Here is a 24,376-nt window from a genome sequence, read left to right as displayed (position 1 = left end):
TCCTGGGCAAACCGGAACAAGTTGGTTTCTCTAAATGTCCAATACAGAGCCTGGAACACAGCAGGAACTGACAACTGCTGGCAGTTTCCTCTGTATCGAGCCCCGCCCCAAACTCCCAGCTGTCTCGGCCAACCTCCTCACAGGTCTGAGAACACGTTTTGCACACCGCACTTGCCGTGCCCCTAACTCCCGCCCCCAAGGCTAGTGTTTTCAAACCGAACACTCAATGGCGTGCAGAGGATCTGAGGGAGCCGAGGTACTGACTTGATGACCTTGGGGAGGGAAGTGGTATCCAGCTGGTAGATGGACAGGTCGAAGAGGGTGGTGAAGTCCCGAGGGTTCTCATCGCCCTCCTGGAGACACACTCGCAGCCGCTCGGACAGGGTGGCCGTGTCGGGCAGCATCATGTAGTCGGAAATCTGAAAGCCACAAGAGGGTTCCTTTCAGCATAGCAGGGGCAAGAATTTACTCTGTCTGGTCTCCAGCGCCTCAGGTCTAAATCTGCAATATTTCTACTCTCTTGCTAAGACATCTCACTGTTCATGATCACTGACAACTAAAGCTTAAATAAGCCACTCTCGGTGGAAAGAAGGACAAAGGTCACCTGGGTAATCCCCAACGCTGACAAAACCCAGCTCTGCAATGATTCATGCTGGTCCGCACACAGCTGAATATGGCTGGAGAAACGCACAACCCTGCTGACTGGTCTCCTTTTCATTACACACTGATCTTGAGTGCTCAGCCATCAATTAAATTCTCAAGATCATTCCCTTTTCCCATTCTCGTAGGCAACACTTTCCTTCTGTCACTTCAACCATCTAATATGATTTTCTATCTCTTAATTTTAGCTGATGATCTTATTTTCTACATCAGTGAGAAAACAGACACAATCATAAAAGAAAGTCCACAAGCTACCATTTCAACATCTATCCTCTCTCCACCCACTAGCATCTGGGCCGTACACTCTGCTTTCTCTCCTGTCCTGTGTTCGAACCACCTGTGACCCCAGCACAGGCAACCCCTCCTTGGACACTAGACCCCAGCCCTTCTCACCTAGCCGAGGACATGCCTGCAGCACTGCTGAGAACCCTTAATGATGACATGTGCTGTCTGTTGGTAACAGTAAAAGACCGGGAAAACCTAAATGACCATCAATAGGAGACTAGTTAAATATACCACAGTACAAATAATGGAAAATTCAGTTTTCAAAAAACAAAACAATCAAAAGAAAGCTCTTTATGAATAAGTACAGAAAAACCTCCAAGACATACTGGTAATTGTGAAAAGCAAGGTGCTAGACAGTGTATATACAAAGCGTACACAGCACCATTTGGGTAAAACAAGGGGGAAGGAGAGCATACACATATGCATATTCATCTCTCTATAAAATCTCTCTGGAAGAACATACAAGAAACTGCTAAGACTGCTGTCACTGGGGAGGGGAACCAAGTGGCTGGGCAAAGACAGAAGGAAGACTGTTCATTGTGTATGCTTTTGAATTCCAAACTATGTGAAGGCATTACCTAGTCGAGCAATAAATTGAAGTTTAAATAAATGCATGCTGGCAACCAGGAGTCTGTGTATTCCTAATTTCCCTTTGAACTGCATTTAGCCTTGACTTCTAACAAGGCCAACTTGGTGATAGTTTTAAAAACTGGTCTCTGAAGTCACCCACAACATACTGTTCCACATTCTCCAGAGCCAGCACTTGGGGAAACGTGCCTGAGCGTGACGGAAATGAGACGTCAAGACACACAGGCTCACTTTTCCCTATATCCCAAGCGTCGAAAACTCCCCCAATTCTCAAACTTTTTTTTTAGACAAGAAACGGGGGAGAAGCATCAACAAATAAATGCCCTTCCTAGCACTATTTGGCTGTTGTAGAGGCTTCAACCCTCTAATAGGACAGGGATGAAGGTGAGAGCAGTAACAAGGGTGCTGACTATGGCAGAACATACACTCGGGTCATGGCACAGAGGTAAGTATGGGCCCAGCAATCCCAAAGGTCCCGTGGCTGATTCTTAGCTCCGCACAGAAGCCTGCTACAAAATCCTAGTTCAGACAAGTAGCAAGGACTTAGATGTCCAGACAGAAACATACAAAGAGTGCTCCCCAGGGAGATCAGCTTGGCGCTTTGTGACCACCTAGAGGGGTGGGATAGGGAGGGTGGGAGGGAGACGCAAGAGGGAGGAGATGTGGGGATATATGTATAGCTGATTCACTTTGTTATAAAGCAGAAACTAACACACCACTGTAAAGCAATTATACCCCAATAAAGATGTTAAAATAAATAAATAAATAAAAAGAGTGCTCCCAAGACCACTGGTTTTCATGACTTCCTGGCAGATTTTGAGGTTAAAACTTGTTATGTAAATTCCTTCAGCTCTTTATCAAACTATTATTTTATTAAATATCATTTGAAACTGGGCTATTGTCTGGGTTTGAAACCCATTCCAACATAATAAGATCTGATGTGAAATCACAGGAAGTTTAGATTTTCAGAATTTCTTACTGTACAATGTTACTGGGTCCAGTGTTTTACTTTCCAAAGCCTTACAATACAAAGAATGTTTTTCACCAGGTCTCACAACTGGAAGATATATGAAACTGCACGGTTTTAGAGAAAGGCCTTAACAACACTCCCCTCCTCTGGTTTCTACTGATGCTTCTTCCCTTTGGAACCAGCCCAGTGTCACACGTGGTGGAGTGTGAACAACAGAGCAGTAGAAAAGCCTCAGGCTCCGGAATCAGCCTGAAGTGGGCGTTAAGAATGGCTTGAGCAGGTATTAATCGAAGTGGGAACCTTGAAGAATTTACTTACTTCAGCTTCCTCAGCTAGAAAACAGGAATGACAGAAACTTAGCAGGAGCAAAGTGGCCACACAGGACACTCTAAGTAGGATTGGCGGCTGGCAGAGATGCCGTCCACTCAGAGTTGGGTCCTGTGAGACCTGCAAAGCGAATTCCTGGCTGTACCCCAATTCTTCTGTTTTGGGGGCGAACATCACTTTTCAGGAGAAATTTAAGCAAAATTGCTCCACACTTAATGTTTCCATGTAAGGGAGTATTTTAGACATAGGGCTCTCGTGTTTGCTAACCCTAGTCAGCCCCTGGGTTTCCCAGAGAAGTCAGTCCTCAGCTGAGGGCAGGAGCAGTCAGTGGGCAGCCATTTCTGATGGCCTCTGCCCACCTCCTGCTACCCATTGCCAAGAAATCACTTTCCTGACATTTCAGAGTTTAAGAAACACAGAACTAAAGGAAGAACGAGTAGACTTTGAATTAGGAGACCTGGGTTTGAGTCCCAGCTCTGTAATTGCTTGCTCTTTGGGCATATTACAATCCTGAAGAATTTCAGTTTCCTCATCTGTAAAATGAGAATCAGACCATCTACCTCCCAGGGCTGTGGTGAGGTTTAAACAGGATGATTTATGTGGAAGTATGTGATATACAGTGCTTGGTAGATAATAAATACAAGAGTTTTTTTTTAACGTCTTGATAGATATACAGCCCTTTTTACAGCCTTTAGTTTAACAAGTAAATTTACATCTATTCATTTAGGCCTCACAATTATCCTGTGAGACAAAGAACACAGGTATTAGTGTTCCCAAAACTAATGAGAAAACTAAGATGAAAAAGGTCCGAAATAACCTGCTTAAGGTCCCAGGGCTCATGGTGGAGTGGGACCTAGAATGTAGTTACTGGTTCCTAGTCCAGTGCCGGTCTCACCACTCTGATTTGTCTGATAAGTATTATCATAATGCCCTTAGGATTGTTATTCCTAAAGGCAACAAAATGAGAGTTTAAAACTTAAATTCTGATGATCTTTGTTTCTTCATGAAAAAATTAATTTTTTACCCTTCATATTTTTGAAAGAAGTATTTCTCTAGAGATACTGACTCTGAAAGTTTGGGCCAGAGGGCATACATTAAATTAAATTCCAATTATTACATATACAGAGAGAGGCTCCCACCCCACTGAACTCTACGACGAATTATATAATTCATTGATTTATTATTTTTTTACAACATGGCCTTCGTCTTGCCAAAAAGCATCACTCCTTGGGCTTCCCTGGTGGCGCAGTGGTTGAGAATCTGCCTGCTAATACAGGGGACACAGGTTCGAGCCCTGGTCTGGGAAGATCCCGCATGCCGCGGAGCAACTGGGCCCGTGAGCCACAACTACTGACCTGCGCGTCTGGAGCCTGTGCTCCATAACAAGAGAGGCCGCGATTGTGAGAGGCCTGCGCACTGCGATGAAGAGCGGCCCCCGCTTGCCACAACTAGAGAAAGCCCTCGCACAGAAACGAAGACCCAACAGAGCCAAAAATAAATAAATAAATTTAAAAAGCATCACTTCTTGCCATCTGTCTAACAGATAAAGTAAGAGATAGATATTCCTTTGGAACTGTTAGAAGTGGTGCTGAGAAGCTGGACCCATTTTTCATTTCAAAGTTTTTTTTAATGATTCACAACCTCCTACCTCTGGGTCCTCAGCATCAATCTGGTTTAGGTGGATGTCTCCTGTTGTGAGCCACTGGAAAACAACATCCTAAATTAAAAAAAATAAACACAGAATTACCCATTTGGTTATTTGAGAAAGCTGAGGGCAGGACTAGGGAATTAAACCAATCAAGAAAAATGATAAAGGGAAAGAGAATACCCACCAGTGATTTGAAAAAGTGTAGCCACCCTTATCTTGGTGAAATAATATGAAAACTGCAAAGTTTTCCTTACCCTAGTGCCATTTTTATTATTGGAAATTTATCATTTATCTTAGGGCACTCTAACCTTTAATCACCAGCCAGAATTTATTAAAATTTGTTCATTGTTCTGAAACAATCCCTGTGTAATGTGCTGATGACAGTCTGGACTTAAAAAGTACAATATAATAAGATGCCCCCAGAATGTGATAAAGACGCTGGAACTTCGTGTAGATTCTACAGGAACAAGATCCTTTTTTTTTTTTTTTGGCCGCAGCTTACAGCTTGTGGGATCTTAGTTCCCCAACCAGGGACTGAAACCAAGCCCTCGGCAGTGAAAGTGCAGAGTCCTAACCACCAGACCGCCAAGGAATTCCCAGAAACGAGATCTTAAATCAATCTCTCAATAAGACAATAATCCTTAAGGCTGAAGGAACTTATTTCATTAATGAGAAAGCTCAGTGGGACCTTCTCCCTCTGGTTGAGTGAGTCACCGGCATCACGCCAACATCCAGCTCTGGCCTGCACCCCGTCACCCTTCACAGGACATGTTTCCTTTGCACTTGCCATGCCTTTCCCTCCTTCCCCGCCTCAATCAGGGACAGTCCTATCATAACCCCTCCTAAATCCCACTGTGCTGGCCAGCCCCTCCCCCCACTGACACCTTCCCTGCCTTCATTCAGGTCCTTGTTCCTTCTCTGCCAGCCTCCTAACTGGCTCCAGATTGCCCTCTCCCTTCCATCTTCTGCATTCACAGATCTGACTATGCCCAAGGCTGCTGGACACTCTACAAGGGCTCCCCGTGGCTTTTCGAAGAAAGTTTGAGTTCCTAGGCTCTATACGGGAGGCCCGGCTTGGGTCTGCTCCTCCCCACTTCTCCAGGGTGGCTCCCAGCCCGGGGTGGTGTGCTTAGAAACACTCGCCACGTCCTTCTGGATCTACTTCTCTGTCTCTCACATTCTCTCTCAGGGTCCTATATACTTTTTTAGAGCAGAGACTATGCCTGAATCATCTTTGTATCCTTAGTGCCTGGTGTATAATGGGTTCTGAATAGCTGGTTTTAAATGACTAGATGAACGCAGCAGTACTTTTTTTTTTTTAATGACAGGAAAATCATACATATTATTCATTAGATAAAAGAGAAGAGCTTACCATGATTTTGCTGTTTTCTTCTTTATCCAAATATTGGTCACTGAACATGTGACATGAGCCAAGCACTGCCAGTTTCCCACCTTGGTTCTGTTGATGACAAAGCAGTGTCAGATATTCAGATCCCAAAATGTACCACGTGCATTTCAGTCCCCAAACACTTATCATTACAACCATGTGAGCAAATGTCTTATACACTAAGAAGTGCCAATCCACATGGGTATTTTAATGGTCTAGAAATGTCAATTATCGTAACACCTATATTCCAACCTGCTTCTCAATTTAGACACTTCTATACCCTTCAATTTGACATTAATAGAAAGCAGTGTGAATTCGTTCGACAGTATTTTCCCATTGTTAGTGAAATTATAAATGAATATCATAATCTTAAAGGAAAAAACAGACAAATCCATAGATAATCTATAAAGATTTAGACACTTATGAATACCAAAAAACAGTATTTAAGATCCAAACAGAAAACTAAGCCACAAGCATGAAAAATTCACAAAAGAAACAACTGGTTAATAATAAAAACTTTAATATTAGTAATTTTAAAAAATCAAAACAAAGTACTTTTTCCTATCAGATTAATAAGAAAAACATGACTATAAACAGTGTTGGTCAGGTTTAGTGAAGTAACTTCTTTGACACAACGTTGCTGAAACTGTCAACAAACGCAACAAAGCAGTATAAAATATACCAAAAACTCTGCACAACTTTATAGTCATAATCACAAAAGATTAGAAACAAATCCAAATGTCCACCCACAGAAATATGGTTAAGAATAATGGAACCTCCCCCAGTTGTTAAATTATATATTAGAAAGGTTTCTCAATAATATGGGAAAATGCTTCTGTCATAACATTAGGCTAAAAAAAAAGTGTACCATCAATTGTACAGCTATTGGAGCTTAAAGCCTGTGAGGCAAGTAAACAAAAATGAGGCACAAGCAAAAGTGGGAGAAAATGATCAAAACGTCAGCCTGGGCTGCCTCAGAGCAGTGCATCTCTGCATTTAAAAAACTTTCTACAATGAGCATATATTATTTTTGTAATGAGAAAACAAACAGTGCAATATTAAAAACACAAAATGAAATCAGATTTTCTAGCAACATCGCATACAGAGAACAGGCACAACTGCAACCACGCTGGGAAAGAATGACACCTAAGCAGAGTTGTTGAGCTACAAATGCACAAATTCTGTAAATAAAACAAAATTTGCAAAACAAACTCTGACCTGTCCCACATTAAAAGCAAATGCTTCAGAGGAAAAATAATACGATTACTATACCATAACCACTGCAAACAGATAGGTTACTGAGAATAGGAAGTGAATTGGGTGGAATTCTATAGAAATAGCAGGGACGTGACTGAATGAACTGGGCTGCGATCTGAATCCCTGTAGGTGAGTAAATACCTACACCTCTACTCACAGTCAGATTTATATTATCTTTTCCTTAGTATACAGTTGACCCTTGAACAACATGGGTTTGAACTGCATGGGCCCACTTACTAGCGCATTTTTTTCAATAGTAAAGAGTACTGTACTATGCGATCCGTGGTTGGTTGAATTCTCAGATGCACAACCGCATATACAGAGGACTGACTCTGTAACACACGATTTTCCACTGTGCAGAGGGCTGGCACCTCAAACCCCTGCACTGCTCAAGAGTCAACTGTACTTTCTTTTCCCTACCTCATTTATTTCAAATAGATTATACATCATCCTTTAATCCTTTTATTCTGTCCTGACTGATTCTACCATTGTCTTCAGCTTCCTTTTCCAGCATCTGTCTATACTTTGTTCCAATTAAATAAGAGTATGTCTACTCAAGGACCAATTTGCTCCTTCAATGTTAATGAGTCTATCCCAGTAAACCAAAGACCTAGAAAGGACCATGATAAGCTCAAGGAAGGCAATGGCCCTGGGCAAGGAGGCAGAACGCCCCGGTGCTAGCCTGGCGCTGCTATGGGTTCCCGATGGAGCCTCTCCCTGGGATCACTGCTTCATCTCACCAACAAGAGTGACAGGCAACAAGCTCTCTGAAAGATTGTGTTTATAAGGCAGGACTGAAAGCCTATCGGGAGGAGAAAATGGGCTTTAAATAGCTAGGCAATGAGCACATGATAATCTCATGCATTCTAGAAGAATCACCACACTTAGCACAGAATTCTGTACCCAACAGATGCTCCATAAAAATCCACTGCTTAAGCCAGGTAAAATCTCTGTGCACAGTTAGAAAATCAAATAATTATAACAGTTCTAGTATTATAGTACCAGAGGCCCCTTAAGATGGTGTCTCATTACTTTTGTGCCTATAAACAGACATTTAATGTAAACAGTTATTTCCATGTCTTGAATCATTTAACAACATGTTAATTTGGTTTTTTTCGGCCGTGCCGTGGGGCATGCGGGATCTTAGTTCCCGGACTAAGTTCTGTGTGTTCTTAGTTCTGTGTGTGGAAGCACAGAGTCTTAATCACTAGACCACCAGGGAAGTCCAATAACAGTTTAATTTTAAAACAGTATTTCCTGCTGTTTAGAAGAGACTAACTACCATTAATAGCTATACCAATTTTGTCTACATATCATCTTTCAAACACAGTGTAGACATTTATTTACTTCCTAATAAAAATGACGTCAGAGCTTTTAAATATAAGAGGGAAAAGTAATACTTAGGTCCCACAAAGAAAAACAGAATCATGTGTAGCTAGAGACATGCAAGTCTCTGGAGAAAAACTGAGAGGTCAGCTGGTGAATTCCAAGTCTTGGTAGACAGATGAAGGTGAATTCAGCAAACATGAATTAAAAGGCAGTGGATATGTGGGGTGATAATGAGGACGGCTGTGTCCTCTGGGACCACCTGTTCCCACATTTTGTGGGGTTTCCAGGATGAGAATTGAACAACTAGTCTTCTGGTATGTTTTCCTGGGACACACTAAAATACCAGCAGCACAATTCTGCGCACTGTGGTATAGGCTGCTAACTCAACCTTTCTCTGAATGGATTCTCTTATACTGAGGGTGAGAGCTGGTAGTCAGAGACAGTTATACTACAGTGGCCTCATGCTACAGTGGAAAGGCTTTGGATCTAGAATAAGAGCTAGGTATAGTCTTGATTCCATCAATGACTGGACAATCCACTGTTTCCCCATAAGTAAAAGGTAGTTCATTGAAATCCTACTTCACAGGACTATTGTGAAGACCAATGAGAAAATATGGGAGTTCCCTGGTGGTCCAGTGGCTAGGACTCCAAGCTTCCACTGCAGGGGGCATGAGTTCAATCCCTGGTCAGGGAACTAAGATCCCACATAGTGGCGCAGCCAAAAAAAAAAGAGAAAATATATGAAACCCCATGGAAACTAAAGTAGTTCTTCCTATTTCAGTAATAAAAATTACACATCCACCCTTATCTAAGAAAGGCTGTACCTTCGAGTGATAGAAAGCCAGGATGGGTCTGTTAAGTGGGAAACAGACAGAGCCTGTGGACAGAACAGCCACTGCTGGTTTCATGACACTCAATGTGGCACCAAAAGGATAGACAAAGGTGAGAGCCCTGAAAGAAATAAAGAAATATTCAAGGTTTTTTTTTAATGAATAAAAATTTTTTGAAGGTAATCTCAGTGTTTCTTGAGCAAGTCACAAACAAACAAAATACTCTATAAGCTTTGGTTTGTTAACTTAAAATTAGTATCACTCTAGCTACAGGTTTAATAAAGCATTTTAAGAAATGTGAGTATAAATTAACAATTTACAATCGTACGTGTAAATGACTGTAACTGGAAGAACTAAAGTAGCCCAACGGAGGAAGAGGAAGAAGAGGGGGCCTCATCTAAGAACTGAACCAGAGCCATACATGAGCCTGCTCTGTGTAACAATGTCTTAGATGTAAATACTTTCCTCTCCCTTAAAAATTTGACTGATGTTATCTCTAAGAATGAGTATCTGTCATCAGAAGGGTATGCTACCTGTTGAGTGCTTATATCAATAGAGGCATATATTTATCCCACACTGGACACTTTTACACAGATCTGCTTTGGAGTCCCTCCTCTACTCTCCACTGTCCTAGCAAAGACTGCGAGTGTCTTGAGTGAATCAGTACTTGGGGCAATGTACTCCTAGAAAGGGTGTGGGATGGAGGGGATAAGGGTGGGGTGCAGACCTCGAGGAGGTCAACCCCTGCAGGAGGGGCTAGGGTTTTAGTGAAAGAAAAATGGAGCTCTGCAAAGGTATTTGTTTGAAGGAAGTGTCCTCAGAAAGGAAAGAAACGAGAATCTTAAAACCAAAGCATACAACTGGAAACCGGGGCAGGAGGGGAGGGGGAATGGGCAGAGGGAATACCCATGAAGAGTTCCTTATGAAGATTTTAATTTTCCTTTCTCTTAGACCATTCTTTTTAGCTTAAGTTTTAAATTATTTCCTTCCAGTGTTAGTTTTCCCCATCCCTTCAGTAAAGTCTCACCTACTGCTATGACTTCTGTGTCTCACCGTGGTTGAGAAGTGGTACCTGCCCCATGTTCCCCATTCTCCTCCTTCCGCCCCTACCCCAGTAGTATCCCAGTAAGGGGGGTGCAGCCCATGATTTCCAGGACAAGAACAGAAAAAAATGAGCAGTTGCCAAGGAGGAAGAAAAGGTAAGTGGGAGAAACAGTTCTGTGGGTGTCAGGGCACATTCTTCCCCACACCTTCCCCAAACGCACTCAAGGGAGATCATTCTTAAGGAGGAAGGTAGAATGATTATATGACAGAAATTGTCAAGCTATTATTTACACTCCTCTATTTCTTTTATTATTACTAAGAAATCAATCAGACTGACATTCTGATAAGACTTTAAGCATAAGGTTAAACACCCACCCCCAAAACAAATACAGGAGTTTTTCTAACCAAGTGTGAATGAGTAAGATTAGCTGGGAGAGTATACTCCTGGAAGAGGGAGCAGATATGTGAAGGCCCTAAGGTGAGACAGAGCTTGGCATACTTAAGGAATCAGAACAAATTCAGTGCGGCTACGGCTGAGTAGGAGAAGGAAAAAGGGACATGATAAAAAATGGGGCTAAATGAGAGCTTGAGACTCCATTAGGTCAAGATATTTCAAAGCACAAAGCAGGACTGCTTATCCCACCTCAAAGCCTCCCAAGACACTGTGCTGCTTCCGGGATGACCCAGGAAATTAACAACCTGCCATCTGCCCTTCACGACAACTACTGAGAAGTAATGATGGTCACATCACAGGTAAGGTACAATGCCCTCTATCTTACAGAGCACTTCCACACGTACTGCCACACTGGAGTTTCCCAAGAACTTTGTAAGATTAATACTGTCCCCATTACACAGATATGGCAACTGAAGCTAAGAGCTACTTTGCCCTGGGTCACGCTGCAAGTAAGGCATGAAGTCAGGAACTTCTAAATCCTTCTAACTCCAAGTCCACAGTTCTTTCACTTATTCACCAAGAATCAGATTGTGATTCTTGAATGTCAAAAATGTCAACTTATGATATATGTTGCTATACATTTTCCTCTTTATGACTTTACCTTGGTTTCATACTAAGAAAGGTCTTTTGTACTCTAAGATTACAAAACATTCACCTATAGTTTCTTTTAGTGCTTTTTATGGTTTCATTTTTAATATTTAAAGATTTAATCCATCTGAAATATATTTTGGGGCGTGGCATGAAAATGGAAATGTTTTTCCAAATGATTAGCCAAAATTATACCAGGGCTTCCCTGGTGGCGCAGTGGTTGAGAGTCCGCCTGCCAATGCAGGGGACATGGGTTCATGCCCCGGTCCGGGAAGATCCCACATGCCGCGGAGCGGCTGGGCCCATGAGCCATGGCCACTGAGCCTGCGCGTCTGGAGCCTGTGCTCCGCAACGGGAGAGGCGACACAGTGAGAGGCCCGCGTACCGCAAAAAAGAAAAAAAAAAAAAATTATACCATTCATTCCCCAATAATTTGAAATGTCACTTTAACTATAAACTAATAACCCCTACCTTCCACATATTTTGGATCTGATTCTAATTTTTTAATTTATTTTTCACTATTTCTGTATTAGTATCACATTATTCTAACTACTAGAGCTTTGTAATATGCTTTAATTATATAAAAATATTCAACTTCTATGGGGCAAAATACCCCAAAGTAAAAAGGTAAACTGGGAAAAACATTTGCAACACATGGAGGTCTTATAATTGAATAAGAAAAGACAAACTATTAATAGAAAAACAGGCAAAAAAGCAGTGAGCAGGAAATTCACAGAATAAATACAATCAGCCAGTAGACTTTAAAAGCCATCCCATTCATAATAATCAAAGAATTGGGGCTTCCCTGGTGGCGCAGTGGTTAAGAATCCGCCTGCCAACGCAGGGGACATAGGTTCGAGCCCTGGCCCAGGAAGATCCCACATACCGCGGAGCAACTAATCCCATTCACCACAACTACTGAGCCTGCGCTCTAGAGCCCACGTGCCTAGAGGCTGTGCTCCCAACAAGAGAAGCCACCGCAATGAGAAGCCCGCGCACCGCAACGGAGAGTAGCCCCCGCTCTCCGCAACTAGAGAAAGCCCACGAACAGCAACGAAGACCCAACGCAGCCAAAAATAAAATAAATAAAAATAAATAAACTTATTAAAGAAAAGAAAAAAGAATTGCAAGTTAAAATAAAGTGGTATCATTTTCAACAGAATATTCCATGCTGGCAAGAGAGGGAAAAGGGGCCTGTTCACAGGGACTGTAAATGTTACAAAAGCCTGGAGGGTGACTTGGCAATGCATCGCATTTGGCAATGCTAAGAATCTGGCCTACTAAGATATTAGCATTAAGTGCACAAATTGTACATACAAAGACATTTACTTTGTGCTTTGTTATTTATGATAATATAAAACTGTTTATAATAACAGTAAGGAAAAGAAGTTAAGAGTACAGGCCCTAGAGCAGACTGCCTAGGTTTGAAACTCAGTTCTGACACTTACTAGTCAAGTGAGCTTGGGCAATTAAACTGTTATCTTGTCAACAACCTTATAGGTTGTTGTGAGGATTAAATGAGGTAATAATACATGCCTGTGACACAGTAAGTGCTCAATGAATGTTAGGTGGTATTATTAAACCAAAATATTATAAACTACCTAAATGTTCAATAATAGGAGATTGAGTAGATTAGGATACATCCAGTTTAATCCAGTCATAAAAAGGATAAAGTACCTAACTCTATTTTTATATATGAAAAAAAATTTAAAAATCTGAATACCTTTTTTTTTTTTTTTTGGCCACACAGTGCGGCATGCAGGATCTTAGTTCCCTGACCAGGGACTGAACCCATGCCCCCTGCAGTGGAAGCACGGAGTCCTAACCGCTGGACCGCCAGAGAATTCCCGAAAAAAATCTAAATACTGTTAAGAAGGATTATCTTTGGGGAGAGGGGCATGGATTTACGCCGGAGGACTTCTATTTTCTTCCTTTTGAACTGATCAATCTGGTTTTTGGTGAGAATTACTTTTGTAATCAGAAATGAAAATGCTTCGCTTTGAAAAAGAAAACTCTTCAAATGGCAAATACATCCTCTTCAGGTGGCCTCAGAAAACACTCACTGGGCATTGTTTCCACTGCTCTCCTCTTCAATGATTCCAGGCACTGCCTTCCCTGCAGCTCGGCTAATTTCCCTTGAAGAAAAAAATTAAAATCTAGTAAACAAAAAATTTTAGGAATTTCACAATCCATTCATTAATAGTAACTATGAATTAGATACAAGTATTGTGCAGACTTGTTCAAAATACCATTCTTAAAAATCAAATAAAGGTACTCCTACACACCTACAGCTCTATTGGGAAGCCTGCAAAAGTGAACATGAAAATATAAGAATCAGTTCCTCTTTCTTGAGTCCTGAGGGAAAGGTCCATATATGTACTAGACCCGCATTCTAGTCCTGTGTCCTAGACTCTCTATCTTCAGACCGAGCAGAGTACCTGGCAAGTTCAAGTGTGGAATGAATCATTTGGAATATAGGGAAAAGCTCCCAGAAGGCCCCTGTTGTTGCCCCCTCATGCATTCATTTCTCACTTTCTCAAAGCTCTTAATTTATGTTTTAGGATCCAATGGATGAGAAAAAACTGACTTCATCCTAGGTTCCAGGGGTGGAAAATATGACATAACTGTGCCACCAGGGCATTCTATGCCTTCTGTCACAGCAAACCCCAGGTCTACTATTGCTGGGAATGCTGGGACCAAGGCATATGCTCTTGCCCTAAATGGTGTGGCATGAGGATACAAATTTGGGAACTGTTAAAACTAGTCAGCTCCCCCACAACAGGAGAGCAGAGCCAAGAGAACTGCAGAGAAATGGAACTGGAGCCCTGATGACCTTATGAATATTATAGTCAATCCATACCCAAAGCCTGCCCTAGTTCTCAACTTTTCAATGACATGAATCAATAAAGTCTCTGTATTGTTTAATCCCATCCAAATAGGGTTTTCTTTACTTGCAACTGAATATATTCTGATCGTCAAAAAGGTGATGTGGAGTAAGGTTTCAAAAGATGGGAGGAATGCAATTTGATGGATGAGAAGTAATATAATAAAATAAACTATGATATAATAAAATTTTTAGAAAAGGCAAGAAAGGAAAAAGGGCCAGAGAAAAGAATGTGTGAGAGGGAGAAGGGAAGAGTCATGTAGGAAAGGGGAGAGTCATTGGCAAAGTCATTTCTGTTTTCAATATGCTTACCTATTCAAGACTCCATTGGAAACTAGAGCTTCTTTAGGATGGAAATACTTATAATATACATTTCTAACCACAGCATCTTTAAGGGAAAAAGAGAGGAAGGCGTTTCTTAGATTAGAAGTAAGTTTGATATTATAGACACATACAAATTTTGACCTGAAAGGAATCCTGGAACTATATTCCAATCTCTCTCATTTTATAAATGGAAGAAGCCTAGCACTAGAAAATTCAGACTGCCGGTGAGGCCAGAATCCTGGACCATGCACCCTCACAGCCCAGGGCTTTTTCCATTGTACTGTTAGGCCCAGAGGACTATGATATAAATAATAAACAGGAAATTACTGCCTCTATTAAAACAACAATAATAATTACCGTTATTAACCATGATTCCATATTCTTCTAGGAGAAAGTTAATGTTGGTGTCAAATCTGGATTCCCCACCCTCTCCTAGCATTACAAGGATATCTCCACCGCCATCAAGGTACTTCTTCAGGACTTCAAACTACACAAAGAAAAAGAAACAATCTATGAATATACCTTGAAGACTTTTATCCAAACTACTATGAATAAGACCTTAACTAGGGACTTCCCTGGTGGCAGAGTGGTTAAGAATCCGCCTGCCAATGCAGGGGACACGGGTTCGAGCCCTGGTCCGAGAAGATCCCACATGCCATGGAGCAACTAAGCCCATGCGCCACAACTACTGAGCCCGCACGCCACAACTACTGAAGCCCATGTGCCCTAGAGCCCGTGCTCTGCAACAAGAGAAGCCACCGCAATGAGAAGCCTGTGCACCGCAATGAAGAGCAGCCCCCGCCTGCTGCAACTAGAGAAAGCTTGCACGCAGCAACGAAGACCCAACACAGCCAAAAAAAAAAAAGGCCTTAACTAGATGAAAAAGAAACAACTTCAAATCTATAAAGGCACTTAAATGTAAATCTATATCAAGATAATATAAAATTTACTCTCTGTGTAGGATTTCCACACTTGTCTTTAGTATAAAGCTCCAAAATACTCAAACTGAAATGACATTTTCCAAGTTGACTATCTGGACAGCAAACTAAAAGTGGAAAACTATTAGCTAAAGGAAGCTCACAGGTCTCCACCAATCAGCAGCATCCCTGGTCTTTACCCACTAGATGCTAGTTGTACCTACCCTCTCCGGACAATCAAAAATGTCTCCAGATGTTGCCAAATGTCCCCTGGGGTTGGGGGACGGGGTGTGGAGTGAGCAAAGCCATCCCTGTTTGAAAACTACTGATAGAGATCATACCTTTTCCTCACTGCCAGCCAAGGATATCAGGATAAAGGCATTTCATACCATCTCTCAGGGACAAATTCTGTTCAAGTCACTGACTGATCAAACCACATAAGAAAGGCATGCTGTCTACCTATCTCTTGGAAAGCTCTCTTGCTTTCACAAAGCTGGGGAGAGAAGAAAATCTAGGGCTGATTTTGTTGACCTAGCCTAAGAACACCTGGGGTGGGCGGTCTAGACCAACAGTCTCTCAACTTTCTTCAAGCACCCCATCAGGAAAAAATGTGAATGTGCGCTCCAATATGCATAGAAAGTATGTATATTTATACCATTACAAAATACTCTCCCCAGGGAATTCCCTGGCGGTCCAGTGGTTAGGACTCTGCGCTTTCACTGCCGAGGGCCCGGGTTTAATCCCTGGTTGGGGAACTAAGATCTTGCAAGCCGCGCGGCGTGGCCAAAAACAAAACAAAAACTCCCCAAAAGGACATTTTTAAGGATGATAAAGGTATGAATAATTTCCTTCTGGCACCCCAGTGGTTCATCACACACATCCCACTTGGGAAACCACTGTCCCAAAGCAGCTCTGCTACAGCACGGCCCTCTTCCTCTTGCACACAACCTGGATTTGCTTCTCTCCCCCAATCCCCTAAATATAGAAAATACAGTGCAACAGTTAACATCGCCAAGATGGCTTGCTCCCAAATGAGACAAAACTTCACTGATTCTGGACTCCACACAACAGGCTGTCCCATTCACGGTGATTCTGTATACTCAGATTTACATTTAGCCTTTGTTTCAAAATGGCAAATGTAAAGAAGTGTTCTAACTGTATGTAAGTTCAAGGATTAACATACTAAAACATACATATTCTTCTAGAGTATATATGCCCATACATTTACAATTTGAAATTCATATTTTTTTAATAAATCATCTCCCTTTAATATAGTTAGAGCATCAACTTTTTTTTTAAATGGTGATGAGTTATATTATCTATGCTTTTCAATTCAGTATGATAAAGGGGCATTTGTAATAAGGTGGCCCTTGATCTGACAGGGTTGGGAAGCATGGCGTGGGCTGCTGGAGATAACTGAATACCACCACTAAGCGAGTGTGATGAGCCAGTGGAGGTGAGGTGGGAAACAGGGGAAGACTGTGAATTCAGCCTCGCCTCTAGCTTGATTCTTGCATCTAATGTCAGACATATGATGTCTGTTCTGTCACAGAAGTTTCTGGAGGACAACATCAAAGAGGGATCACATAGCCCTTGAGGTGTGAACTGAACCTTTACGAGTCCTCAGAGACCAGCAACGATGACCAGGAAAGCGGTGATCTCTGCCCTGGATGAAGACCTCTGCTGATCACTACAATCAGCCCAGTGGAAGCATAAAAACACAACAGGATGTTGGTTCTTAGGCAGAAGCTAAACGCTTTTCTCCCTTTCCTTCCCGCCTCACTCCAACTCTAAAGAGAAAACATGGTGCCAGGGGCTGGTCTGGTCTGGTGACAGAACATTAGGCTAAAGTTCCAAAGAACAAAATCTGCCGCTCCAGGGACCCTTGTCTTTTGGAAGCCACTGCTTCCCATCCCTGAAAGCCTGAAAAAAGGTTTGGCCTGGCGCTCATCTCCTCTTGGAAGAAGGCCCAGGCATGGGTCTCTGGCCCTCTCTGGATGCCCCGGCTTTCCTGAGGCTGCTTGCTCCTTGGCCCAGACGGGGACACCTCTCTTTCCTCCCTAGCTGGAGAAGGGAGGTGGAAGAGAAACTATCCGAGTGTGGGACCAAAGCCCAACAGTATTCCTTTGCAGGCCACTGCCCGCTGTGTGTACTTTCCGAGGGGTCTCATGGGGTAGGAGTGGCTGGTCACCTCCACATTCCCGATGATATCCCTGCTCCTCCTCTCAATTAACCTGATTAAATAGTTATGTCTCCCTCCATGCCCCTCCCAGATGAGAGGGCGGCCTTGCAGTCAGGTTGAGAAAAAAAAGGACGACAGGGGCTTCCCTGGTGGCGCAGTGGTTGAGAATCTGCCTGCTAATGCAGGGGACATGGGTTCGAGCCCTGGTCTGGGAAGATCCCGCATGCCGCGGAGCAACTAGGCCTGTGAGCCGCAACTACTGAGCCTGGGCGTCTGGAGCCTGTGCTCCGCAACAAGAGAGGCCGCGATAGTGAGAGGCCCGCGGACCGCAATGAAGAGTGGCCCCCGCTTGCCACAACTAGAGAAAGCCCTCGCACAGAAATGAAGACCCAACGTAGCAAAAATAAATTAATTAATTAATAAACTCCTACCCCCAATATCTAAAAAAAAAGGACAACAGGAATGCTCCCCTGTGGACCCCTCCCCGTGGCCTCACCCAAAGTAAGAGAAGGAGACCTTGGACACCTAAGTCTAACGACCACACCGGCCCCGCCCTGCCTCTACTCCCTCCCTCCTCCCCACAACCCTCCCTGAACACCAAGCACTTCCAAGTCTCTGTGAGAAAGGCTCTTGCTATGTTCTGGGTTTTTTGCTTTTTTAACTGTGGTAAAATATACATAATATACAATCTCCCCTCTTAACTACTTTTAAGTGTACAGTTCAGTAAAGTTAAATACATTCAAAATGTTGTACAAACAATCTACAGAACTCTTCACCTTGCAAAACAAAACCTTCATACCCATTACAAAATAACTCCGTCTCCCTCCTCCCTCTAGGTCCTGGCAACTACCACTTCAACTTTCTATGAATTTGATTACTCTAGGTACACCATATGAATGGTACCATACAGCGTTTGCCCTTTTGTAACTGGCTTATTTCACTTAGCATAATGTCCTCAAGATTCATGCATGTCGCGGCAAGTACCGGAACTGCCTTCTTTCTTAAGACTGAGTAATAATTCATTGATGTATTGATCCCATTTTATTTACCATCTGTTGGTGGACACCTGCGTTGCTTCCACCTTTTGGCTACTGTGAATAATGCTGTGATGAACATGGGTGTACAAACACCTCTTTGAGACGCTGCTTTCCATTCTTTTGAATATATATATCCAGAAGTGGGATTGCTGGATCATATAATTCTATTATTAATTTTTTGAGGAACCGCCATACTGTTTTCCATAGTGGCTGCACCATTTTACCTTTCCACCAATAGTGCACAAGGGTTCCCATTTCTCCACATCTTTGTCAATACTTGTTATTTATTTATTATTATTTTTGTGGTACACGGGCCTCTCACTGTTGTGGCCTCTTCCGTTGCGGAGCCGCTCCGCAGCATGTGGGATCTTCCCGGACCGGGGCACAAACCCGTGTCCCCTGCATCGGCAGGCGGACTCTCAGCCACTGTGCCATCAGGGAAGCCCAACACTTGTTATTTTTGTTTGGGTTTTACACTTAACGATTCTTTGTCCATGAAACAGAATAAAAAACAGCTTAATTTTAAATGGAATTTTCCTATTTTTAAAGCAAAAACATGGCAAAGAAGTATGGTTAATATTGAGTTAGCCTGCACTATGTGTCTGGCACTTATCATGCATTAACTCAGTTAATCATCACAACAACTCTATGATGAAGAAAGAGACGAAGTGACCACCTTAAGGCAGTCAAGTGGTGAAGAGGGATTTAAGCCCGGGATTTCAGAGCCCATGCTCCTAACTATCTCACTACATTTCTTCTTTATGGATATTTCTTACCTCAGCTGCAGTAAATTTTTCCCTTGGCCCCGCTGTAATCCACAGCTTCACCCCAGTTAGCTTCTCAGATGTAATTTCATCTTTTAAGCTAGAAATACGATTTTAAAAGCAAGTGTTAGATCCATTATTTAAACCAATTTATGAGCTATTTTAGCATCTAGACTGTATGGAATCAGAGGCTACAGAGGCACAGAAATGAAGGGATTTAGAGGTACCTGGTCCAGCCTCTCTCCCAAAGTGACAATCCCCTCTAATAGGTCTGCCCCAGTCATCAGCCTGTGCTCAAGCACTACCTATAAGCCAAGGTGTCCAAATTAAACCACACTAGAGCATAAAGAAGTCCTCCAACTACTAATTCAATCAGCTCTACCATTAGCTTGTATGATTACACATCCTTTACCCATTAAGAAAAACCACACACACATACACACACACACACAGATACTTTCATTTTTCCTTTCCCTAAACTAAAGTACTGACCCAAGTTAAAATATGGGGAAAGCCTCTAACCTCTTAAAAACTTGCATATGTATAACTGGAATAATTACTTGATTTGTGATTTGGGGGGACCACTTAGTAATATGCTAATTGCCAAGTTTTGAAAGATATGTTTTAATAATCATTTATTTTTTTCTGAACGACCTTTAAATGGAATTCCTCCCACCTAAACAATATATTTTACATAAGAAAATAAAGACTTTTCAGTGTTATAAGCAGGCTGTTATTATCACTTAGAAGGGAAAACAATTCACTCGGTCACCTCTGAATCTTCCAATTACTCCGAAGTCTTTTCTGCATGGATTTATAGCCATTGCTGGTGGTAAATACTTCCTTTTTGTATGCATTGAAAAGAATGGTGCTCCGAAGCTCTTTCTCCATGGTCACTTTATGGAAAAAAGAAGGGATCAGAGAAAAGGGAAACAATAAACAATATTCCAAAAGAAAGACCCTAAAAGGAACCAATAGTCTACTTCTTATAATTCATTAAGAAAAGGTGGGCTTCCCTGGTGGCACAGTGGTTAAGAATCCGCCTGCCAACGCAGGGAACACGGGTTCAAGCCCTGGTCTGGGAAGATCCCACAGATCTTCCCAGTTGTGCACTAAGCCTGTGCACCACAACTACTGAGCCTGTGCTCTAGAGCCTGCGAGCCACAACTACTGAAGCGCACGCGCCTAGAGCCCGTGCTCCACAAAAAGAGAAGCCACCGCAATGAGAAACCGGCGCACCGCAATGAAGAGTAGCCCCTACTTGCCGCAACTAGAGGAAGCCCGCGCGCAGCAACGAAGACCCAACGGAGCCAAAAATTAAACAAACAAATTAATTAATTAAATAAATCTATTTTTAAAAAAGGTACACAGCTGCAACTTAGCTACAATTTCCCTACAATTCAAAGGCTGAAATCATGGCTGCAGAAACCCAAGGCAAACCCTGGGCTTCCCATCAGCCCACTTCCATGGCCCTGCCCTGCCATCACACTACAGTGTGGGGAACCATGTTTCCAACCTGATTCCTCACTGCTAACTATTGTTAAGTGTGGGGTATAGTTTTCTAAATTCTCTTTATACATATGGTAACTTAGTTTTATTTACTAAATAGGACCATATGCACTATTCTGCAACACACTTTTTTCACCTAACCTGTATCTTTCACATCTTTCCATGTCACTATATATGGATCTACCACTTTTTTTTTAACTGCTGCACAGCATTCCATTTTGTGGATGTACTGAAATTTATGTAACCACTCATATACTGATTGACATGTTTTTTTCCCCAAAATTTTTGCTAGTAAAAGAATACTACAAACATCATCTTTGAACATGATGTTTTTGTGCACTTTGCATATCTATAGAATAAATTCCTACCTGTTGAATAGCTAAGTAAATTATTTCCAAATTGCCCTCCAAAATATTGTACTAATTTTTACTTCCACTAACGCTAATATATTTGTTTCCACACAATCTTATTTTTAATTTTTTTAATCTTTGCTAATAAGACAGGCAAAAAAAAATCCTTATTATTTTAATTTGCACTTTGAAATTAGTAAGATGGCCATCTTTCACTGTTTATATTGGCCACTTGTATTTCTTCTGATTTTCTTGTTCATATACTCTGCTATTGGGTTTAAAATTTTTCTAATTGATCATTAAATAAAGACTTCCATAAGTTTATTTGTCTTTAGACTTAGCTGCTGGTAGTTTTTTTGGTTTAGTTTGCTTGAATTTTGCAGGCCACACAGAAAGTTTAAAATTTTATAGAGTCAAAAGCATTAATCTTTTCCTTTCTGGCTTCTGGATTGCATGACATATTTAGAAGGGTTTTTATTTTTTAATTAATTAATTTATTTATTTATTTTTGGCTGCGTTGGGCCTTCGTTGCTGCACGCGGGCTTCCTCTAGCTGCGGCAAATGGGGGCTACTCTTCGTTGCAGTGCGCCAGCTTCTCATTGCGGTGGCTTCTCTTGTTGCAGAGCACGGGCTCTAGGTGCGTGGGCTTCACTAGTTGCAGCACATGAGCTCAGTAATTGTGGCGCACGGGCTTAGTTGCTCCATGGCATGTGGGATCTTCCCGGACCAGGGCTTGAACCTGTATCCCCTGCATTGGCAGGCAGGTTCTTAACCACTGAGCCACCAGGGAAGCCCTTTAGAAGAGTTTTTACCATGCTAAGATTATAAATACATCCAACAATGCTTTCTCCTAGTACTTTTATGATGTCAAAATTTTTAAGACTTAAATTTTAGTCCATTTGGACTTTATTTTGATGCTTTAATTTTGTTATTGTTTTAATTACTAGCAAGCTGCCTGACACCAATCCATCCCTTCTATGCTAATTTAAAATACCACCTTGCCTATATAATAAATCCCTAAAAACTGAATTTTATCATGAATTCTATATATTCTATCTGCCTGTAAGATCCTGCCCAGTTCCATACTATTTTATTTTATTTTATTTATTTATTTATTTTGTTGTTGTTATTTTGGGGTTTTTTTTTTTTTTGCAGTATGCGTGCCTCTCACTGTTGTGGCCTCTCCCATTGCAGAGCACAGGCTCCGGACGCGCAGGCTCAGCGGCCATGGCTCACAGGCCCAGCCACTCCGCGGCATGTGGGATCTTCCCGGACTGGGGCACGAACCTGTGTCCCCTGCATCAGCAGGCGGACTCTCAACCACTGCGCCACCAGGGAAGCCCCATACTATTTTAATTACTACAGGTTTATAATATGTATGTTATAATACTTGGTGGTGCTGATACGAGCTAATCTCTCTTATTACTCTTAAGTTTTAGAATTTTTCTCGTTAGTCCCACATATTTATTTTTTAGGCTGAACTTTAAAATCATTTTGTCACTTAAAAAAAAAAAAATCCCCCCATGATCCCACCACAGCTATCTTTTCATGTTCCATTCCATCCATGCCTATGCTTATTTTCACAGTGTGTACATACAACATTGTATTCTGCCTTCTGATTAGATTAGTGGTTGCGTGGTTATGCCATAATAAACTCAATCTTCATGAACATCTTTTCAATTTTTTGCCATCGTAGATCCTACTGAAATGTACATATTTCTGCTTCTGCCATTAATTATTTTTGCCATAGGACAGATTCCTAAGAGCAGGATTCCTAGAAAAAGGGGATGGAACTAGGATGTCACATTATGGTTTCTTGTCCAATGCTCTTTCATACTGAGCAGGATGACTAAACATCTCCCAGACGAAGGCGAGTTAGATTCGAGCCCAGTCTGAGGTCTGGGATCTGGGCCTATATCTGCGCCCCCCCCCCCACTTTTACTTTACCCTAGCGGACCTCGATTTTCTCTAAGACGGGCCCAGCGGCCTCGAGGACAGTCCGGCGAGGCCCTCGCCAATTCCCAACACCTCGGCCGGCCCACCACGGTCGGAGTCCGTCTTACCTGAGGCCCAGTGACCACCATCTTCACCTGACGCCGCCCAGCATCCCGCGGCCAGGTATCCAAGGCCGCTTAGCAACTGCGCAGGTGAAGCTGCGCGTTGGAAGGGCGTGGACCCGAGCGTGGAACTACCTCCGGAGCGACGTGATGACGACAGGACGGAAGAGGCCGATTTACCTAGCTAGCGAGGAGGGAGAAGTATGGGTGGGGGCAGGGGGCGGGACTAATGTGGGACTGTACCATTATTTTAGATGAGGGGTAAATCCAAATAGAATGTGGATTAACTTTAGGCCAAAGATAAACTCATTTCATTTTCTCCTTTAATACCCAGTCTCATTAAAGCCTGATAAAAATGATAGGCACAAGGGCCCAAACTTCGTCCCACCCTAAGGGAGGAGACTAGTGGAGGCTTCCGACGGAGCTTGCGGAAGGCCCAGCCTTGATCCCAAGGGCGCAGGCGCAGAGCGGTGGCCCGATGCGGGGCGGGGCTTTGCGGCTGAGGCTGCGGCTGCGGTTGTGGGTCGCTGTCGCCCTTTTTAAAACGCGGGACTCGAGGCACTGCGCGCGTTATAGGAGGGTTTCAGCGCCCTGGGAGGCCGGGGAGGCCCTCCAGGAGGAGGGTGGGCAGGTGTAGTGGTGAGGATGGGAATATGAGATAATTCTTTCTGTTTGATTAGCCCCGCATCTCTGAGCGCAACAGTGCCACGCCCAGGTGAACCAGCCTCTGGGCATCCCCTGGCGGCGAGTTAGACCTGACCAGATTCTACCAAAAAATAAAAATATAAACTGTTTTAAGGGAGCTGTGAGAGGCCGAAGCTGGGCAGACAGGGGTCCCCGTTGAGCAGAAAAGTGAGAGAAGAATGGTTCATTAAGGCAAGGGTCGGGGAAGGGCATTTGGGCAGAAGGAACTGCTTATGCGGAAGAGCCATCGCCAAGTATGGTTTGCCCTGTTGTCGCCGTGAAAATGAGAAACAAGACGCCG

General features: G+C 42.7%; 1 protein-coding gene across 4 annotated transcripts in view; it reads right to left on the bottom strand.

Annotated features, from left to right (window-relative positions):
- Positions 1 to 23,774, bottom strand: part of IFT52 (intraflagellar transport 52) — a 32,941-nt gene extending 9,167 nt beyond the window's left edge. The window contains exons 1-10 of one of the 4 annotated variants that reach the window (XM_067708192.1): positions 23,398 to 23,774; positions 20,248 to 20,372; positions 19,488 to 19,575; positions 14,933 to 15,062; positions 14,564 to 14,639; positions 13,431 to 13,502; positions 9,276 to 9,402; positions 5,851 to 5,937; positions 4,479 to 4,547; positions 265 to 419 (exon numbers count right to left, since the gene is read on the bottom strand). In XM_067708192.1, coding sequence (XP_067564293.1) covers positions 265 to 419; positions 4,479 to 4,547; positions 5,851 to 5,937; positions 9,276 to 9,402; positions 13,431 to 13,502; positions 14,564 to 14,639; positions 14,933 to 15,062; positions 19,488 to 19,575; positions 20,248 to 20,372; positions 23,398 to 23,418 — 950 coding nt within the window. In that variant the 5' untranslated portion in view covers positions 23,419 to 23,774. Of the gene's footprint in view, positions 1 to 264; positions 420 to 4,478; positions 4,548 to 5,850; positions 5,938 to 9,275; positions 9,403 to 13,430; positions 13,503 to 14,563; positions 14,640 to 14,932; positions 15,063 to 19,487; positions 19,576 to 20,247; positions 20,373 to 23,397 lie in introns of those variants that run through there. The other 3 variants (XM_067708191.1, XM_067708193.1, XM_067708194.1) reach the window with 3 other exon arrangements.
- Positions 23,775 to 24,376: the final 602 nt, after the last annotated feature.

This window comes from Pseudorca crassidens, chromosome 15 (assembly GCF_039906515.1).
Source record: "Pseudorca crassidens isolate mPseCra1 chromosome 15, mPseCra1.hap1, whole genome shotgun sequence".
Taxonomy (NCBI): domain Eukaryota; kingdom Metazoa; phylum Chordata; class Mammalia; order Artiodactyla; family Delphinidae; genus Pseudorca; species Pseudorca crassidens.
The sequence above is the reverse complement of the archived record's forward strand: the minus strand, read 5'-3'. Positions and strand labels throughout refer to the sequence as shown.